Genomic DNA, 16,500 nt, shown 5'->3' with positions numbered 1-16,500 from the left:
AGATGGGGGAAGAATCTTGAGATGGTTGTGCCCCTGGAGGGGGCCTGGGCAACCAAGCCCCAGGCTTAGCAACATTCAATTTTTACATGACAAAACCAACAGCTTTAACATAAAAACCAGAGCTGCAATTTCGTCACAGATTGATGATGAAATCAGTTTGCACCCTGGGATTATAAATGGGAATCCTGAATCCTGAACTGCAATCTTTGAAGTCTTACCCATAGACCAGACGCCCTGCCTGGGACCCTTTCCCAATTGGAACTCCAGATGTGCTGACATGGGACTTCGCAGCATTGTTTTAAGTCTGGATATTGGTCAAAACCCAATTTGGTGATGTATTCTCTGCTCTTGCTATTTCTCTTTTAATATTAGTTTATTGAAAGTTAAGCTAGATAATTCTCTAATATTTGTATTATTTATTTGTATATAATGAGTGGCTTATTTTGTTAACAAATCCTTTGAACCTGAGACCAAAGTGAAATCTCAGCAAAACAGTATTCTAAAAAGCATGCAGATATCCCTCACTGTGGTTTTAATTTTCATTTCTCTGATAGCTAACCATGTTGACATGTTTTCATATGCTTATTTGTTTTCCATATAGCCTCTTTGATGAAATGTCTGGACATTTCTAATTGGACTATTTTCCTTTGTTACTGTTACGTTTTGAAAGTTCTTGTATATATTCTAGATACAAGTCCTGTCTCAGAAACAGGTGTACAAATACTTTTTCACACCATCTGTAACCTGTCTTTTCATCTCTGTAACAGGATCTTCTTCATAGACCAAACATTATAAATTTTGATAAAGTCCAATTTATTTTCTTTTATGGGTTGTGCTTTTGGTATCTGGTCTATGAACCCTTCCCTCAGCCCACGGTCCTGAAGATTTTCTCATATCTAAATTCTAAATGTTTTATAGAGTTTTATAGTTAAATCCATGATACACTTTTGATTAGTTTTTGTATAAAGATTAAGGTTTAGGTTGATGAATTTTTTCATCTTGCATGTCACTTGCTAATAGAGACTATTTTTTAATTTCTTCCTTTCCAATCTGTTTGTCTTTAATCATGTGTTTGCACATTTTAAATATGTTTCTTCAACTGTTTAATACAGTGGACTACATCAACTGATTTTTGAATACTGAATCAGTCTTACATCCTTGGAATACAACCCACTTGGGTCATGGTGTATAGTTCTTTTTATATTACTAATATTTTGTTGAGGATTCTGTGTCTGTATTTCTAAGGGTACTGATGTGTAGTTTTCTTTTCTGCACTGTCTTTATGTTTTGGTATCAGGGTAACACTGGCCTCAAAAGATGACTTGTGATGTTTCCCCATCTATTTTCTGGAAGAAAATATGTAGAATTCATGTTATTCTTGATGTTCCAGATCGTTCTTTTATCACTTCCTTTCTGCTTGAAGAACTACCTGCAGTCATTCTTTCACAGTCTTACTACAGACACATTCTCGTAGCTTCCCTTCATCTGAGACTGCTTTGGTTGCACTTTCATGATAGAAGGATATTTTCACTAAGTATAGAATTTGGAGTTGCCAGTTCTTTTCTTTCAGTACTTAAAATACAGTGTGCCATTTCTATCTGGCTTCCATCATTGTTCCCCTGTAAGTAACAGTTCATTTCTAACTGCTTTAAGATTCTTTGTCGTTTAGTTTGATTTTTAAAAAAATTTAATTGTAAAATACATGTAACGTAAAATTTAACATCTTAACTATTTTTTAGTGTACAGTTCAGTATGTTAAGCATATCCACATTGTTGTGCAACCAATCTTGAGAATTTTTTCATCTTGCAAAATTTAAACTCTATAGCCATTAAATAATTTCACATTTCCAAAGGTTTGATTTTGATGTGTCTAGGTGTGGATTACTTAGGTTTACCTTATGTGGGGTTCAATCAGCTTCTTGAATCTGTAGGTTTGCATCGTTTGCCAAACTGGGGAAATTGCAGGCATTATTCCTTCAAGTCCACCTTTTTTCTCTAGCTCTGAGATTGTGGTGACATGAATATTAAATCTCCTGTTAATGTTCCCCAGACCCCTGAGATACTCATCATTTAATTTATGGTTTATTTTTACTCTGATATTCAGATTGAGCAATTTCTACCACTCTATCTTCAGTTTTATTGATTCTTTTCCAGTCATCTCCATTCTTTTTTGTTTGAGTGTGCCACATGTGGGATCTTAGTTCCCTGACCAGGGATCAAACCTTTGCCCCTTGCAGTGGAAGCCCAGATTCTTAACCACTGGACTGCCAGGGAAGTCCCTCTGTTCCTCTGTTGAGCCCATGTAGTAAGTTTATTTTGGTTATTGTATTTTTCGGTTCCAAAATGTCAATTTTCTGCTTTATTTCTTTTCTGAGACTAATTCATTTGTTTCAAATTTTTATACTGGCTGTTTTAAAATCCTTGTTAGACAACCAACATCTAAAGCATCTGACTATTGGTATCTGGTGCCTTTTTTTCTCATTCATGGTATGATTTTCCTAATTCTTAAGCAAACTTCAACTGCAATAATGGACATTTTGGAGAATTTAAGACTCTGGATCCTATTTACTCTTTTTTAGCAGGCAGTCTACCAGCTGAGGTGTAGTGTGAGGGCAGGGTGAGTGTGTATGTTCAGCTTCCTGCTGGGCTCCGCCAACACCACCCTGGCAAAAGTAGAGCAATGACTCACACTGCCTTTTTGCAGATGGGTGGGATGGAAGTTCAGCTTCACTCTTGTTCCTAGTGAAAGTGGGGCACCAACCCGCACCACCCTGTTGCCACAGAGTAGGGGTGTAAGCTCAGCTCCCTGACAGATCCCACTGACAGTAGGGAGAGGGGAAGTGGAGGGTTGACTCACACTGCTTCATTCCTGCAAGGCAGAGAGGAAAGTTCAGCTCCCTTAAAGACCCAGCTGACAACAGGAGAGGGGAGAGGGGGGGAGTGGAGTGCCAATCAGCCCTGTCATCCACCACTGTTTTGCCTTGTAGCTGCCAGATGGGGGTGGCACCTGGGCCTTACTGCATCAGGGGAGGGGGAAGCAGTGTTGACTAGGCCATCTCCAACCATCTTGCTCTACCTTGTTGATGCTGGGTGAGGGTGAAGGCTCAACACTTCACTAACACAGGGCAGTGGGGAGGCTTAGCCAGGACTAGCCCTGCCTCACACTACCTTGTTATGTCTCACTTCTTTCAGGTTGGGGTGGAGGCTCAGTGGTTGCTGGACCCACAGACACTACTCTAGTGAGAACACTACCTCCTTCTGTATGGAGTGGGACAGGGGTGGCGGTGAGAGAATATTGGGTCCCTGCACAACCTGCCAAAACCACCCAGCAGGGGGAATCAAAGTGCTGTCTGCTTTTGCTAGGCAGGAAGGGAAGATGAGGTCCCTCAGCTGCCCAGCCAACACCATGGGGTGGAGGAATCCAAGTACTGCCACTTGCTGCTTAGGAAGTAGGGTGGGGTTTTTCTGTTGGTGTTTGGCTATAGTAGGGTGGGTGTTGCCAAAAAGGTTTACTATTGTTAGCCTACCCTTCCCCCCCAGTCTGGTTAAAGAGAATTGGCTTTTCTTGGAGTCCGTTTTGTCTGTGCCTGTTGTTGGTTCCAAGTTGGAGGCTTTTACAACACCCTCCAGGATATATGGGAGGTGATAAGAACACCCAGAAAACTTACTATTTGTGTCATTCCTTTAGTCTCAAAGTCTGCAGGCAGTCTGCCTTCTTATTTCCACATTTCAGAGTGTTTCTGTGCTTGTTTGTTAGGTGTTTTAGTTGTAAAGGAAGACCTAAGGAAAAAAAAAAAAAGACTCCTCCATCTTGGCATAAACAGAAGTCTCCTCCAAATGACTACTTTTTATGTTGAAATAACATGTGTGTGTGTGTGTGTGTGTGTGTACATGTTAAAAGAAACTTTATTGGGTGTCTGGGGTAATAACATTTATTTTCTAAGTTTCCACATTATGGTTAAAAATGCACTATGGAAAACCGCTATAACATCATAAATCATAATTTCCCCCTAAAGATCCAATTATGTTTATATTGTTCCTAGCAAACTTAGCTTGCTTAATGTTATTCAACTGTCTGTCCACCTCAATAATTTCACATTGTAATATTCCAAAGGAAAGAACTCTATTCATTATCACCTAGTAATATACTACACAAACTCAGAACAGCCAGGGGGGAAAGATCACTTTGAAACTCATTTTGAGCTCTTCTTTTTAATACTCTAAAGCAAATTTTATTTTTAACTTGCCAGTGACACCTCTAAGTAACTCCCCTTACTGCTACCAACATCCATTTTGATAGCTATTCTTGAATTATACGAAGAGCCAACAGGAACTTGAAGGAAAGAAGGCAAACAGGGGTTTTGCTTTGCATTTTTACTTCTTTAAATGAAACATCTGTATATCTCACATTAAGAGATGGATTCTTGAAAATTCATTTATTTATATTTAATTTCAGAGATTGTAGACTTTTTGTTTTGATTGGTCTTTGATTTATTGCTATAGTCTTGCTTTAAGTAAGAAACTACAGTATAACACGACTGAAGGCTGAAGGGACTGTAAGGAAAAATATCACCTCAATTTTTGCTTTCTTTCTATAATATTTTAAAATTAATCTTTTACTCCTAGATGTGTTTCTTTAGAAACTCTGCTCTAGCTGGGAGGTGGGCCCAGGTGATGAGGTAGCCTAAGATATTTCCACAGAATGTAGGTCTCTATTCACTCAGTTGGAAAGCTATTTAGAAAAAGCTTTTTATCACCTCTAAAAATGAAGCAAATCTTTTAAAAGTACAAACTGAAACTAAGTTTTCTGAGAACAATGTATATAGCATGACATAAGTAAGCATCTTCTATATTAGCATTAGAGTAAAACTCCATTTAAGTTCCCTAATCAGCAACAAAACATGCGCAAGAATTATGGATACAAGTAGACAATGAACACATGAAAAATCCTTCACATCCTCCTTCATTACAAAAATGTAAATCAAAACCACAATGAGATACCACTTTCACACAAACAGGGTAGTTATAATGAAAAAACAATAACAAGTGTTGGTGAGGATGTGGAGAAACTGAAACTCTCATACACTGCTGATGGGAATGTAAAATGGTACAAGTTCAGTTCAGTCTACTCTCTCAGTCGTGTCTGATTCTTTGTGATCCCATGGACTGCAGCATGCCAGGCCTCCCTGTCCATCACCAACTCCCAGAGTTTACTCAAACTCATGTCCATTGAGTCGGTGACGCCCTTCAACTCATCCTCTGTCGTCCCCTTCTCCTCCCGCCTTCAATATTTCCCAGAATCAGGGTCTTTTCAAATGAGTCAGTTCTTCTAATCAGATGGCCAAAATATTGGAGTTTCAGCTTCAGCATCAGTCCTTTCAATGGTACAAACCAGTTGGAAAACAATTTGCCAGTTTTTCAAAAAATTAAATACAGACTTACCATATGACACAGCAATTCCACTCCTAGGCATATACCCAAGAGAACTGAAAACATATTCACATAAAAACTTGTAGACAAATGTTCACAGCATTTATAATAGCCCAAAGTGGAAACAATTCAAATGCCCATCAACAGATAAATGGTTAAACAAAATTGCTATAACCATGCAACAGAATATTACTCAGCCATAAAAGTGAAGCACTGATACATATGCTACAGCACTGATGAACCCTGAAAACATTATGTTAAATGAATGATGCCAGACACAAAGGCCACATATCATATAATTCCATTAATATGAAATGTCCATAAGAGACTAATCTACAGAGACAGAAATTAGATTATTAGTCACCAGGGGCTGGGGGAAGGAGTGAATAGGGAGTAACTGGCTAACAAGTACGGGATTTTGGGGGTGATGAAAAAGTTATGAAATCAGATAGTGATGATGGTTGCACAACTTTATGACTATACTAAAGACTACTGAATTACATACTTCGTAAGAGTGAAATGTTGTGGCATATAAATCATATCTCAATTTTTTAAAAAGATTAACTGGGGCTCTTTAACCTAACAGTTAAAAAAACCCAAAGCGTGAAAAAAAGCCACCAATGATTGTGTAACATTTCTTTAAATTTCCTTTTCTTTCACTGTAGCAAGATAATTGGCAACTTTTTCAGGCTCAGTCAGACCCTGTTTTCTGGCACTCTGAGGGAAAGTTAAATAGATTTTTTTCTGAAAAGAAGATGCAAATATAAAGAGGTAATGATTTAATAAGCTGCAATTAAAAAACAGCAGTTATTCAAGCACACACCTAGGGCCTTCTGTATGGAGAGGGGTTAAGTTACATCTGGGCAAACCTCCTTTTTCAAGTACAGTAGTTTTTGTTTCAAATTCTCACTTGTAAGACAGCTTAAAAATTGTAAAAATTTCCCATACAATGTCAAAAATGCTGTTTCTCAAGCCAGCTCACAGGTTATTTTATCCAAGCTCTATTTGAAGAGTAATATCCATTTTGCTTTTCTAAGTCTACCTATACATTCCCATAAAAACATGTGCTCAGTACAAACCATATGGACCCTTTCTCCCTTAGGAGGAGATGTCATTTTGACTCAGTCACTCACCTATATGCTGTTCTCAACCAAAGCCGGGCAGTCTAGCAGAAAATCAATGGAATTTTCAATCTGTGAGACTTGGTGTTTGAACTCTGCCTCCTCCACTTAATAGCTGTGCAATCATGAGCAAGTTACTTAACCTCTCTAGGCTTCAGTTTCCTCATCTGTAAGTTGAGGTTAATTACATCTATCTCATTCAAGTTGATACACACAAAGCGTCTAGTCAAAGAAAACAGAGAGAGTTGTTAGTTGCTCAGTCACGTCTGACTCTTTGCGACCCCGTGGATGATAGCCCGCCAGGCTCCTCCATCCATGGGATTTTCCAGGCGAGAACACTGGAGTAGGTTGCCATTTCCTCCTCCAGGGGATCTTCCTGACCCAAGGACCAAACCCAGGTCTCTTGCATTGTAGGCAGACTCTTTACCATGTGAGCCACCAGAGAAACCCCAGTCAAAGAAAAGGCATTCAGTAAATGTTAATCTCTAAGATGTATCAATCTACTTTCCCAGTATTTATTAGTACAGTATAGTGAACAAAAGGCACCATTTCGGATTGCCAAATTTCCCCAATGCTTCGATGTTACCACTTGAATGAGAATGTCACCGTAAAATTAGTAGAGTTGTATAAATTGCAGAATGGTTATTTGAGGTACATGTATCACTTATCAAAATCTTCAGGGTAGAAGATAGACAAGACAAAGCTGATTAAACATAATTTGAAAAAGCATATTCAATATACTTTTCATTTAGAAAAAGCATTAAGCCTATTAAGTTTAAAATACAAGCAATAGAAGGTAGAGTTGAAAAACACTGGTGTAGAAAAAAGGATTCAACTTGTATTCTATAACCTAGAATTGTACTGTTGTATGTGGTAGCCAATAGCCACAGGTTACTATTAAAATTTTAAAGTTAATTTAAAAAATTCAGTTCCTCATACTAGCCACATTTCAAGTGCTCAATAGCCACATATAGCTAGTGGCGACCAAACAGTGCCTGTCTAGAAGTTGTTTAAGTGAATCTCTATCATTTTATATTGTTTTCAGATACACTCTTCTGCTCCTAAATGTGAAGAAGCAAAATAAGATCCTGCATAACTGAGGTTTTTAGTATAGATTCTACAAGATTTCTGGAGTGAAGATATCTCCCCAAACACTGCACTTGAGATGTACTTCAATCTCTTAATGTCAAAATGAACTTTTGTTTCAGGTTATCATTTGACATCTGCTTCTAACTCATATCAAATGACTAAACCAAATTTCCTATAACAAGTTTTGTGGCCCAAAGGATTAGAGGTAAGCTCACAGAAATCTAGATGACCAGGTCAGAAATGAAGATGAGATCATCATCACATGTAAGATTATAAAAATCAATTCACACGGTGGATAAAACATAATTAGTTTTTAAGGTATGTAAGAGACCATGGATAGAATATTAGTTAAGACAGGCAAATCTGACTTAAGTTATGCTACTGCTGTAATTCTATTTATACTAATAGAGGAAAAGAATAATAGGAAGTATAAAAATGCTTTTGGATTTACACATAAATGTATGGTTATGTAATATTCAGGGAACTAGCACTGTTTCATGGGGAACACACACACACACACACACACAAATACCCTCCAAAAGACAATGTGGAGAGCTGACTCCAGGTGGGACAGCAGGCTAGCTTTCAGTCTTGCAGCTGGCTGATCTTTAGTTCATTCACATTTCTTTCTAGCTGACACCTTCAGGAGAAGAAGGTAAAGATTCAGAGTAGGTAATACCAGTAATTGAGCTATTCCACTATGGTAGGTTGAAACAAAATCAGCTTGTTAGTAGGTAATATGTCCATCAAACATCCCTGATTCCAGAGGTATGTGTACATGATGGACAGAGATCAGAAAAAGGCTAAGAAAGTCATTTTACATTATTTGTGAAAGTTTTAGTCACTCAGTTGTGTCCAACTCTTTGCAATCCCATGGACTGTAGCCCTCCAGGCTCCTCTGTCCATGGAATTCTCCAGGCAAGAATACTGGAGTGGGTTGCCATTCCCTTCTCCAGGGCATCTTCCCAACCCAGGGATCAAATCTGGGTCTCCTGCACTGCAGGCTGATTCTTTACCATCTGAGTCACCAGGGAAGCCCTTACATTATTTAGTAAGCTGTAAGTGTAAATTTTTTAAAAGATGAAGTAACAGTATTCCCAAGTTAAAAACAGCTGCATCAAAATATTATTAATCCTAGCTATTTTCTAGTAACTGTAAGTTTGAAGCAATTAATTAAAAAAGAATGGGACAGGTAGACAGACTGACAGCAGCATTAAGTAGCAAGTGATAAATTTTTTAAAAACTCTGAATATTAAAAATAAGTTACACAGCAAGTCAATAAGGGGGCCATTTAGTAGGGGCAATTAGCTTGATATTAAGATAGAATATGACCACTAATTTCAGAACATTGGCTTTTAAAAGTTTAAATTATTTAAAACTTTAATTTAAATTACTGTATTTAAATTTTAGTCCACTATTAAGATGGAAAATTGTTACACAAATTAATTTAGAAAGACTTCAAAATGAAACAAAAACTTTGACAGTTACAGAAAAAAAAGCTTTGATACAGTCAATTAAACATAACAGCTTGTTTCCAGGCAATACTGGATCCTATTACTATAGTTATCAGACTTTCCAAAATTGTGTTCTGCAAAGCACTTATGTCCTTTGAGACTTCAATAGACGGTTCACGAAAAAAGGGTGCTGACATCAAGTCTCAAATGCTTTGAGATATTTCCTTTTTGCAGATTCATCATGTACATCATCTTAAATTTCTAAGATGTTGGGCAGTAAAGACATTGGTCACATCTCATTTAACTCCACAACCCTCAAATTTACTTGATTATGTCATGATGCTGTGTGTGTGTGTGTGTGTGTGTGTTGGAGGGAGAAGATGGTTGTTGGGACACAGACACATTTTGCAAATTTTCAGAGACTTCTCAGTTGAAAATACCATATGCACTATTGAAAGTTGCTTACATACCAGTATCACATAACAGAATAAAATCCAAAGGATTGTATTTCTAGACAGGAAAACCCAGCTACTCATGGCATAATCAAATAACCAAAACAAACATGGTTATAGTAATGGGGAGGGAGGTGTGCAGTATTAATTTCTGTCCCTAAAAAAGGAAATTAACAGAAGTGACCCTAAAATATAAAAAGACGCACACATTTTGTTTTGTTACTTTTTAGAGTGAGTTAAAATTCTACCTATTGATACTACGTATTAAGTTTATTTCTTCACAGACATACCTCCTTCAAGAGGCTGACATATACAGTATATCATATTTCATCAATTACTAGATACCATCATGTGTTAAGATACACTATTATTTTATATATCACTAAGGGAAAAAAACTACTAACTAAATGACATGCCATGGATTGTGAAAGGGCTTCCAATTTAAGCATTATTGAAATATGAACATACTTTCCTTTCTTCCTTCCACACATACTCCTCAAAATGTTATTTATCTGTTTTCCCCCTTTAAAGACACTATCGAAGAGGGGAACAATACAAAAAAGGGTAAGATTCAAGAGATTTCTGTTCACCTTACCCTTACAATTATATTCCGATATTACAAAGGTTCTTTTAAAACAGGTCAACCAAATAAACGATTTTTAATTGTTCTGTTTGATTCTGGAAAAACTACCCCAGAAAAAAAATACAGAATTTACTAAAATAGTTCTGTTTGAGAGATGATTCATTATAACTATTAAACACTTAAACCATGTACTGAACCAAATGCTTTACATATATTATCATTTAATTCCCATCACAACCCAATAAAGTAGGTATTATTTTTATGCCTGTTTTACAGATTAGAATGTTAAAGCATAGAGATTTTAAATAACTTGCATAAGATTACAAAGATATTAAGTGGTAGAGGCAGGGCTCAAACCCAGATCTTCATGGCTGCAAAGTCTGTTCTTTAACACTTTGCCATACATTCAAATTATCCCACAAAGTGGAATAAGTAAAATTGAAATATTTAATTGCTAGTAACTAATGTATTTGCTTGAAATAGCCAAATGCATTGAATGATAGTTATGTTTTATATGGATACATTTTATACTGTTTTATATAACATATATATTTGTGTTTGTTTTGTTAACTGACACACTTTACTTAACAATTAAGATTTAGTTATCTTGCTATTTGGTATAAAATTGAAAAACTAGAGTAACTGAGATTCGATAATTGTTCCAGATTAATGACACAGGAAACTGTTACCAACTCCTCAGGTGGCGGGGGATGTGATGCCGGTATAACTCTAATGCCAAGTATTAAAATGCAATTACTTGTTTTTTTTCTTCCTATTATGTGAAATAGGGAGTGGGATGTATAAAATATTACATTTACTCACTTGCATTCCAATGCTTTAAAACTTGTTATCCACCAAAAAACAAACAACTGAGCACTATTACACTCATGCATTACCAAGAGACCACCAAGATGTCACTGTTGTACACTGTAACCTGAAAGCACTGGGTCTAAGACACTCAGTCTGCACTGGACAAGCTGGGCCACGTGAGGCCACCCATCGTCCACAGCCCAGCAGACCACACGTCCCCGAGTATGGAACTCTAGAGCGAATCTTGTCAATGATCACAATGGCATACATTTTTTAATGGATGATAAATTAAAAAAAAATCTTTACAACAACTCTTTTGCAATTCAGACTTCTGATAAATGATCTGCTATATTTTTGATCATTCTATAATTTACCAAATGTCATGTCCTTGGTCAAGGGTGCACATCCCAATTATGCCACTCTTTTCATATAAAAATAAGATATACTCATTGTGATTTCCAGAAACAATGATGAAAAGGCAGTCTGCCTTTACCTGTTTAATTGGATAGGCTTCTCTCTTTATCTTAAAATTTAAATGTATCAAAGAAGTTTCTCATTTTGGATTAACCCCATTAGTATAGGATCAAGCTGCCAAAATAAAGCAAAGTTTCCTAAATTTAGTTTTAAAAAACTGATATTTAATATTATAATCACTGAAAACAGCAAAGTGTTCAATAATGTGTCACAGTTACTCGACAGTTGACATGTAACAATACCTGTCCTCTCCTCAGATCTTCACTTGGGGGAAAGAAAAAAACCTGAAAAGTGGTAAAAATGAAACAGGAAAAGGAAAAGAAACTTAATAAAACATTTTTTTCAAAATCAAAGATCACACTTTAATAGAATGTTTTTCCCTACAGATGAAATATAAGAAATCTAATATTGATATAGTGGAAATACTACAGAAGCCAATATAATCTTTGAGATCACAAATGGTTGCACATCCAGTGAAGATGGTTTCCAAAACAAGGGTCTTGTTTTTTGTAAATATTTATATAATTAATATTTTTCAATGCATTATGGGTACATCTTATTTAAAGGAATTCAAAGTAGCTATTATATTTTTACATAGCACATTTCTATAAAGCAAAGAGAATCTCCTTAATTTTATTCTTTTTGAAAATTATTCATATTTAGGTTTACTATAATTTATCTTTACTAAAACTGAGAAAGTGTCACTTTAAGTTAGGCTTAAGATTCAGTAAATGTCCCTAAGAACAGAGGCTGGAGTTTGTAGAACTGATTAACCACAATCCCTTGATATCCATCTCCTAAACCGTCAAATATTCAAAAACACACTACCATCTTAAATAATTCATTAGAGTTTTGAATTAACCTGGAGCATTTAGGAAGGTATTTTGTTTTTAATCTTGTACCAACCTTGACTTTGCTTACATAGTACTTCCTTTATTAGTCTAAATTTGCTTCTTTAAACATTTGGCATAGTTCTAGCCTATCATGTTCTGACCCATGTTTGAGTTCAACCACAAGGGTTTTTTTGTTTTGAGCACTATGAGACCCATATGAGGTCAAGAAGATATATAAAGGAATCAACAAACTGCCTGTACTTTTGGTGAAGCACTCAGTTCTTTTAAGATTGCTCATATTTCAATTTAAGATTAAAATGGTAAGAATAGAAATAAGACTGACAATTACCCTATTCCTGACCTTCATAATTAACTCACTGGTCATTTAGGGGGCCTATATTATGTATATGCCAGGCACTGTGTCAAGTGCTAAGGATATAGAGAAGAAAAAAAAAGTCTCAGCTTTGAAGAATTCAGTCTCCTAAGGAAGAGACTATAAATGTAAATCTCTATAGAGAAGGACCCTGAAATCTTTTAGCCTGATGAGAAACATTTTGGTGTTTTTACTCAATGACTTTTTAAAAACGATTTTACTCTAATAAAATACAATTATTCACTGATAAGAACTTACTGGGGAGAAGATGGCATAATACTAAGTCCAATATTATACATCCAAATGAAAATTTTCAACCTTCTTCTTACTGGTTTCAATATTTTCATATTTGTGTCAGAAGTAATTTACTTGAAACAGCTGAATAAGCAAAAGCAATAAAATATCTAAAGGCAATTTGTTAGAATCTAATTTTAATAAATCTAGGCAACACTGGCTCTGATTGAAATACCTTATGCCAGAATTTCAAGAAAATTACTTGAAAATGGCAAGTTGTGGAAACCTATCTGCCAGGGTCTGGAAACCATGACAGTAACTGAAATAAGTAAGCTTTAACAAATGAGACATCTTATAATACCATAATTGTTTCTGAAAAATACATGGCCTCTAACTATTGGCTTATTTGTTTGTACTGATTTTTTCCACAAAAGATATGAAACATCTACCCTAGTATAAAGTAAAGCACATGAATTATATTCACCTGGCTTTGAATTATGGCTCTGCCATTTACTATTTATAATCTTTGTGCCCTTAACTTCTGAAATCAGTTTGTTAATCTGTAACAACGGAGACCAAGATCCTACTCTGTTGGGGGGATTGGAAGGATGAAATAGCATGAGCACAGTATCTGGCATATAGTAAGTGCTAAATAAACATCAGTTTTGTGTTTTCTTTAGCTAAATGCATGCTGCATAGAAAAAGGATCAGGTGGAATCTTAAATGACTTTTTTTTTTTTTAACACACTGATAAATGCCAAGCAGAAATGTGGACTGATTAAGAGTAGCAAATGTTAACGTTTGCATCTACAAATCAAGCTCAAAGCAAATTCAGTTTCTTTCCACAAGGTCGGCAGTTTGAGAATATACTTTATTAACCTTTTACCTATGGTACTTAAAGCAAAAATTTTTTCTGAAGAAAAAAAAAAATGAATGAAAAGAGTCCCGGACGCATTGTTTTTTCACACTATCCATTCGAAAGATGATTAAACATTCTAAATTTGATTTCCTTACAAAAAAATTTACAATATTCGACTGGCTAGCAATTTTAAATGAAATTCTCTTTATTTCGCCAGACTTAAAAACCTTATTTCCTTTAAAAAATATATTTTTAGGAAACATCTATCAATGTGTTTTCCATGGAAGAACAGCGTTTCGTTTAGGTTTTAAAAATATGATCCAAGTCGCAAAATGCAAAGCACCAACCGTAAGCACTATTACAATTCTGCTTGTGATAAGGAGAGCAAGTAAACATTTTACTTTATTCAGCAGCGGAGGTGACCAGGCAAAAAGTGCAAAGTGATTTGAACTGATCCCCGTCCCCCTCCCCCTCCATTCTACCCAAGAATGCAAGTGTCCCGCATCTCAGATCAAAACTGAGCCTCGGTCTTACTGACGTAACCAGTAACCCTATCCACCTCTCACACTGCGGAGGCCGGCAGGGCAGCGGCTGCCGCCAAGTACACCACTCATCAGAGCCTGCCCCATTCCGCCCCCGCGCTTCAGTCATGCTTTCCAGAAATGGGGTCACTCACTCAGTAACTATCACACACACGCAGCCTATCATCCTGTAATCCCCCAAAGTCCGCTGTGGGGATAGAAGACAGCAAAAAGTCAAGAAGGAAGAATCACAGACGCGCCACCATCAGGAATTGATTTTCCGCTCCGGAGAGGAGCGCTGATGCCTTGGAATGGGTCTTGTCTGGATTATTTTCACAGACCCCGAGTTGGTTCTGGGACAGAAGCGGCTGCGAAGAGCCGGGGAAATTCTGCCTGGCCCTGTTTGGTCATATCGTTTGGGTTTGGGTCACCAGGGTGGGTATCATCAGGGACGGTCACCGGATCCCGGGCGAGGTAAACCAGAAAGCCCTTTACTGCGGCCGCTGATCTCCTTGAATATCCCTGTATCATCTCCGCGGACAGGAAACTCAAGTTAAACTCCAAGAGACGGGGTCCTCAAGCTCAGCGACCTCAGAAACGGGGCGGGGGGGGGGGGAATAGGATGGAGAACCTCAGGCTTCCACTTTTTCCTTTGCAGCAGCAAAAACTACTGCGGCAGATGGGAGGGGGGCCAAAAACCCTCGACTGTCCTGCACCCCTTATCCGAAACCCCCCCCCCCACAGGTCGCTACCCCTGCCCCGGGCCGTTCCTGCCCACGCGCGCCCGGTTCCCCAGGGTAGCCCTGTCCCCTGGCCGGACTCGAGAGTCCCCGCTCTCCAGTGAACCCAATCCACACCCCTCCCGCATCCCCCAAAGTCACCAGCGTCCAGGGAAGCCCCCGACCAAGCAGGGCCAAACTTCCCAACTCCTCGCCGGCCCCCGCTCCGCGCGTCCTGCTCCCCCCACGCAAAGTTGATGAAAATCGGCTTCTTGCAAAGCCCCGGCGCCCACTCCAAACCCCACGCGCCACCACACCACAGCCCCTCTAGCGAGGGAAGGGAGAGGGGGTGCGGGTGGGAGGAAGAGAAGGGCAAACAGATCAACCCCAACTACCCAAACCGGAATCCCGAACCGAGGGGAGAAGCGAGCAGCAGAGGAAGGGGCCGAGTGGCCGGCTCCTGGGAAGAGAGCGAACCGGCGGGGGCGCGGGGAGGGGGCGCGCCGGCCCCAGCCGCCCGGTTGCACTCACCTCAGCGCTGTCGGATGGGCTCTCCACAGCCATCTTCTGCCACGGGTCCGCCAGCTGCGCCAGCGGCATCTTCCCCCCCGGCCCGCCGCCTTCACCGCCTCCTCCCTCCCCGCCCGCCCCGCGGCCGGCCCCGTTCCGTCGCCGCCCGAGCCCCACGGCAGAAGCGGCGGCAGCAGCTGCAGCAGCAACGGCGGCTGCCCGAGAGAGGGCTCGGCGCCGACACCGACCCTCGAACGCCGCGCGCCCGGCTGGAGACGCCCGCGCGCTGAGCGAGAGCCTCGCGCCGCTGCCCGGCACCGGGTCTCGCCCCTTTCTTCCTCTCCTCCTTCCGCCGCCGGGACTACAGCTCCGCCCCCCCCGCCGGTTCCCGCGCCCGCTCCCAGCAGAACAGCGGCCCCCGCGCGCTCCCCCACTTCCGCTCACAACATGGCGCCTAAGCGATACCTGTCTCTCAGAGCGAGGCTCGGCCGCCGCCGCCACCGCCGCGCGCACCCGGGGGCGGGGCCTGGGAAGACACGCCCCTGGCCGCGGCGCTCCGCTCGTCCCTCCTTCCTCGCCCCAGCTTCAGCTTCTGGGCCTCGCCTTCTTTCAGGAAGGGCAAGCGGAGAAATCTGGGGGCGTCGGCGCGAGGTGGGGGAAAGAGCGGGAAAGGAGGAGGTGCGAAAGGCTGAGAGTTTCTAAGAGCCACGGGTCCGAGCAGGTTGAAGGCTCCTCGGGGATGTAGAGAATAGTGGTCCCCACCCATCTAGGGAGAGACCGGCGAGGCATAGGGGGTGCGGTACGGTACCAAGGATCCGGGGAGGGGTCGTGGGGTCTTTTCGGCCCGATTCTTCCGTGGGTGCATGTGGGCGCGCCGAGTCTATGGGCACATCTCGTAATGGCCCAGGACCCACCCTCTCCCAGGGTCATATGATGGGCATTCACCTGCCCCTCCACCCCCCACGATGGGGACACAGAAGGCTTCGTGTCCTGGAACCGCTTGGGGCTTCGGCTCTCGGTTTGAGTCAAGGCTCTCCA

At 40.0% G+C, this 16,500-nt stretch overlaps 1 protein-coding gene across 5 annotated transcripts in view; it reads right to left on the bottom strand.

Moving 5' to 3' along the window:
* RPS6KA3 (ribosomal protein S6 kinase A3) overlaps nt 1-15,978 on the bottom strand; it is a 104,206-nt gene extending 88,228 nt beyond the window's left edge. For 2 of the 5 annotated variants that reach the window (XM_055563313.1, XM_055563314.1), the window contains exon 1: nt 15,484-15,541. Coding sequence is in view for 1 of the 5 variants with exons in the window: in XM_055563312.1 (XP_055419287.1) it covers nt 15,484-15,552 (69 nt within the window). In the remaining 4 variants the exon portion in view is untranslated. The other 3 variants (XM_055563316.1, XM_055563312.1, XM_055563315.1) reach the window with 3 other exon arrangements.
* Between the last annotated feature and the right edge of the window lie 522 nt (nt 15,979-16,500).

The sequence above is a fragment of the Bubalus kerabau genome, chromosome X, assembly GCF_029407905.1.
Source record: "Bubalus kerabau isolate K-KA32 ecotype Philippines breed swamp buffalo chromosome X, PCC_UOA_SB_1v2, whole genome shotgun sequence".
NCBI lineage: Eukaryota > Metazoa > Chordata > Mammalia > Artiodactyla > Bovidae > Bubalus > Bubalus kerabau.
The sequence above is the reverse complement of the archived record's forward strand: the minus strand, read 5'-3'. Positions and strand labels throughout refer to the sequence as shown.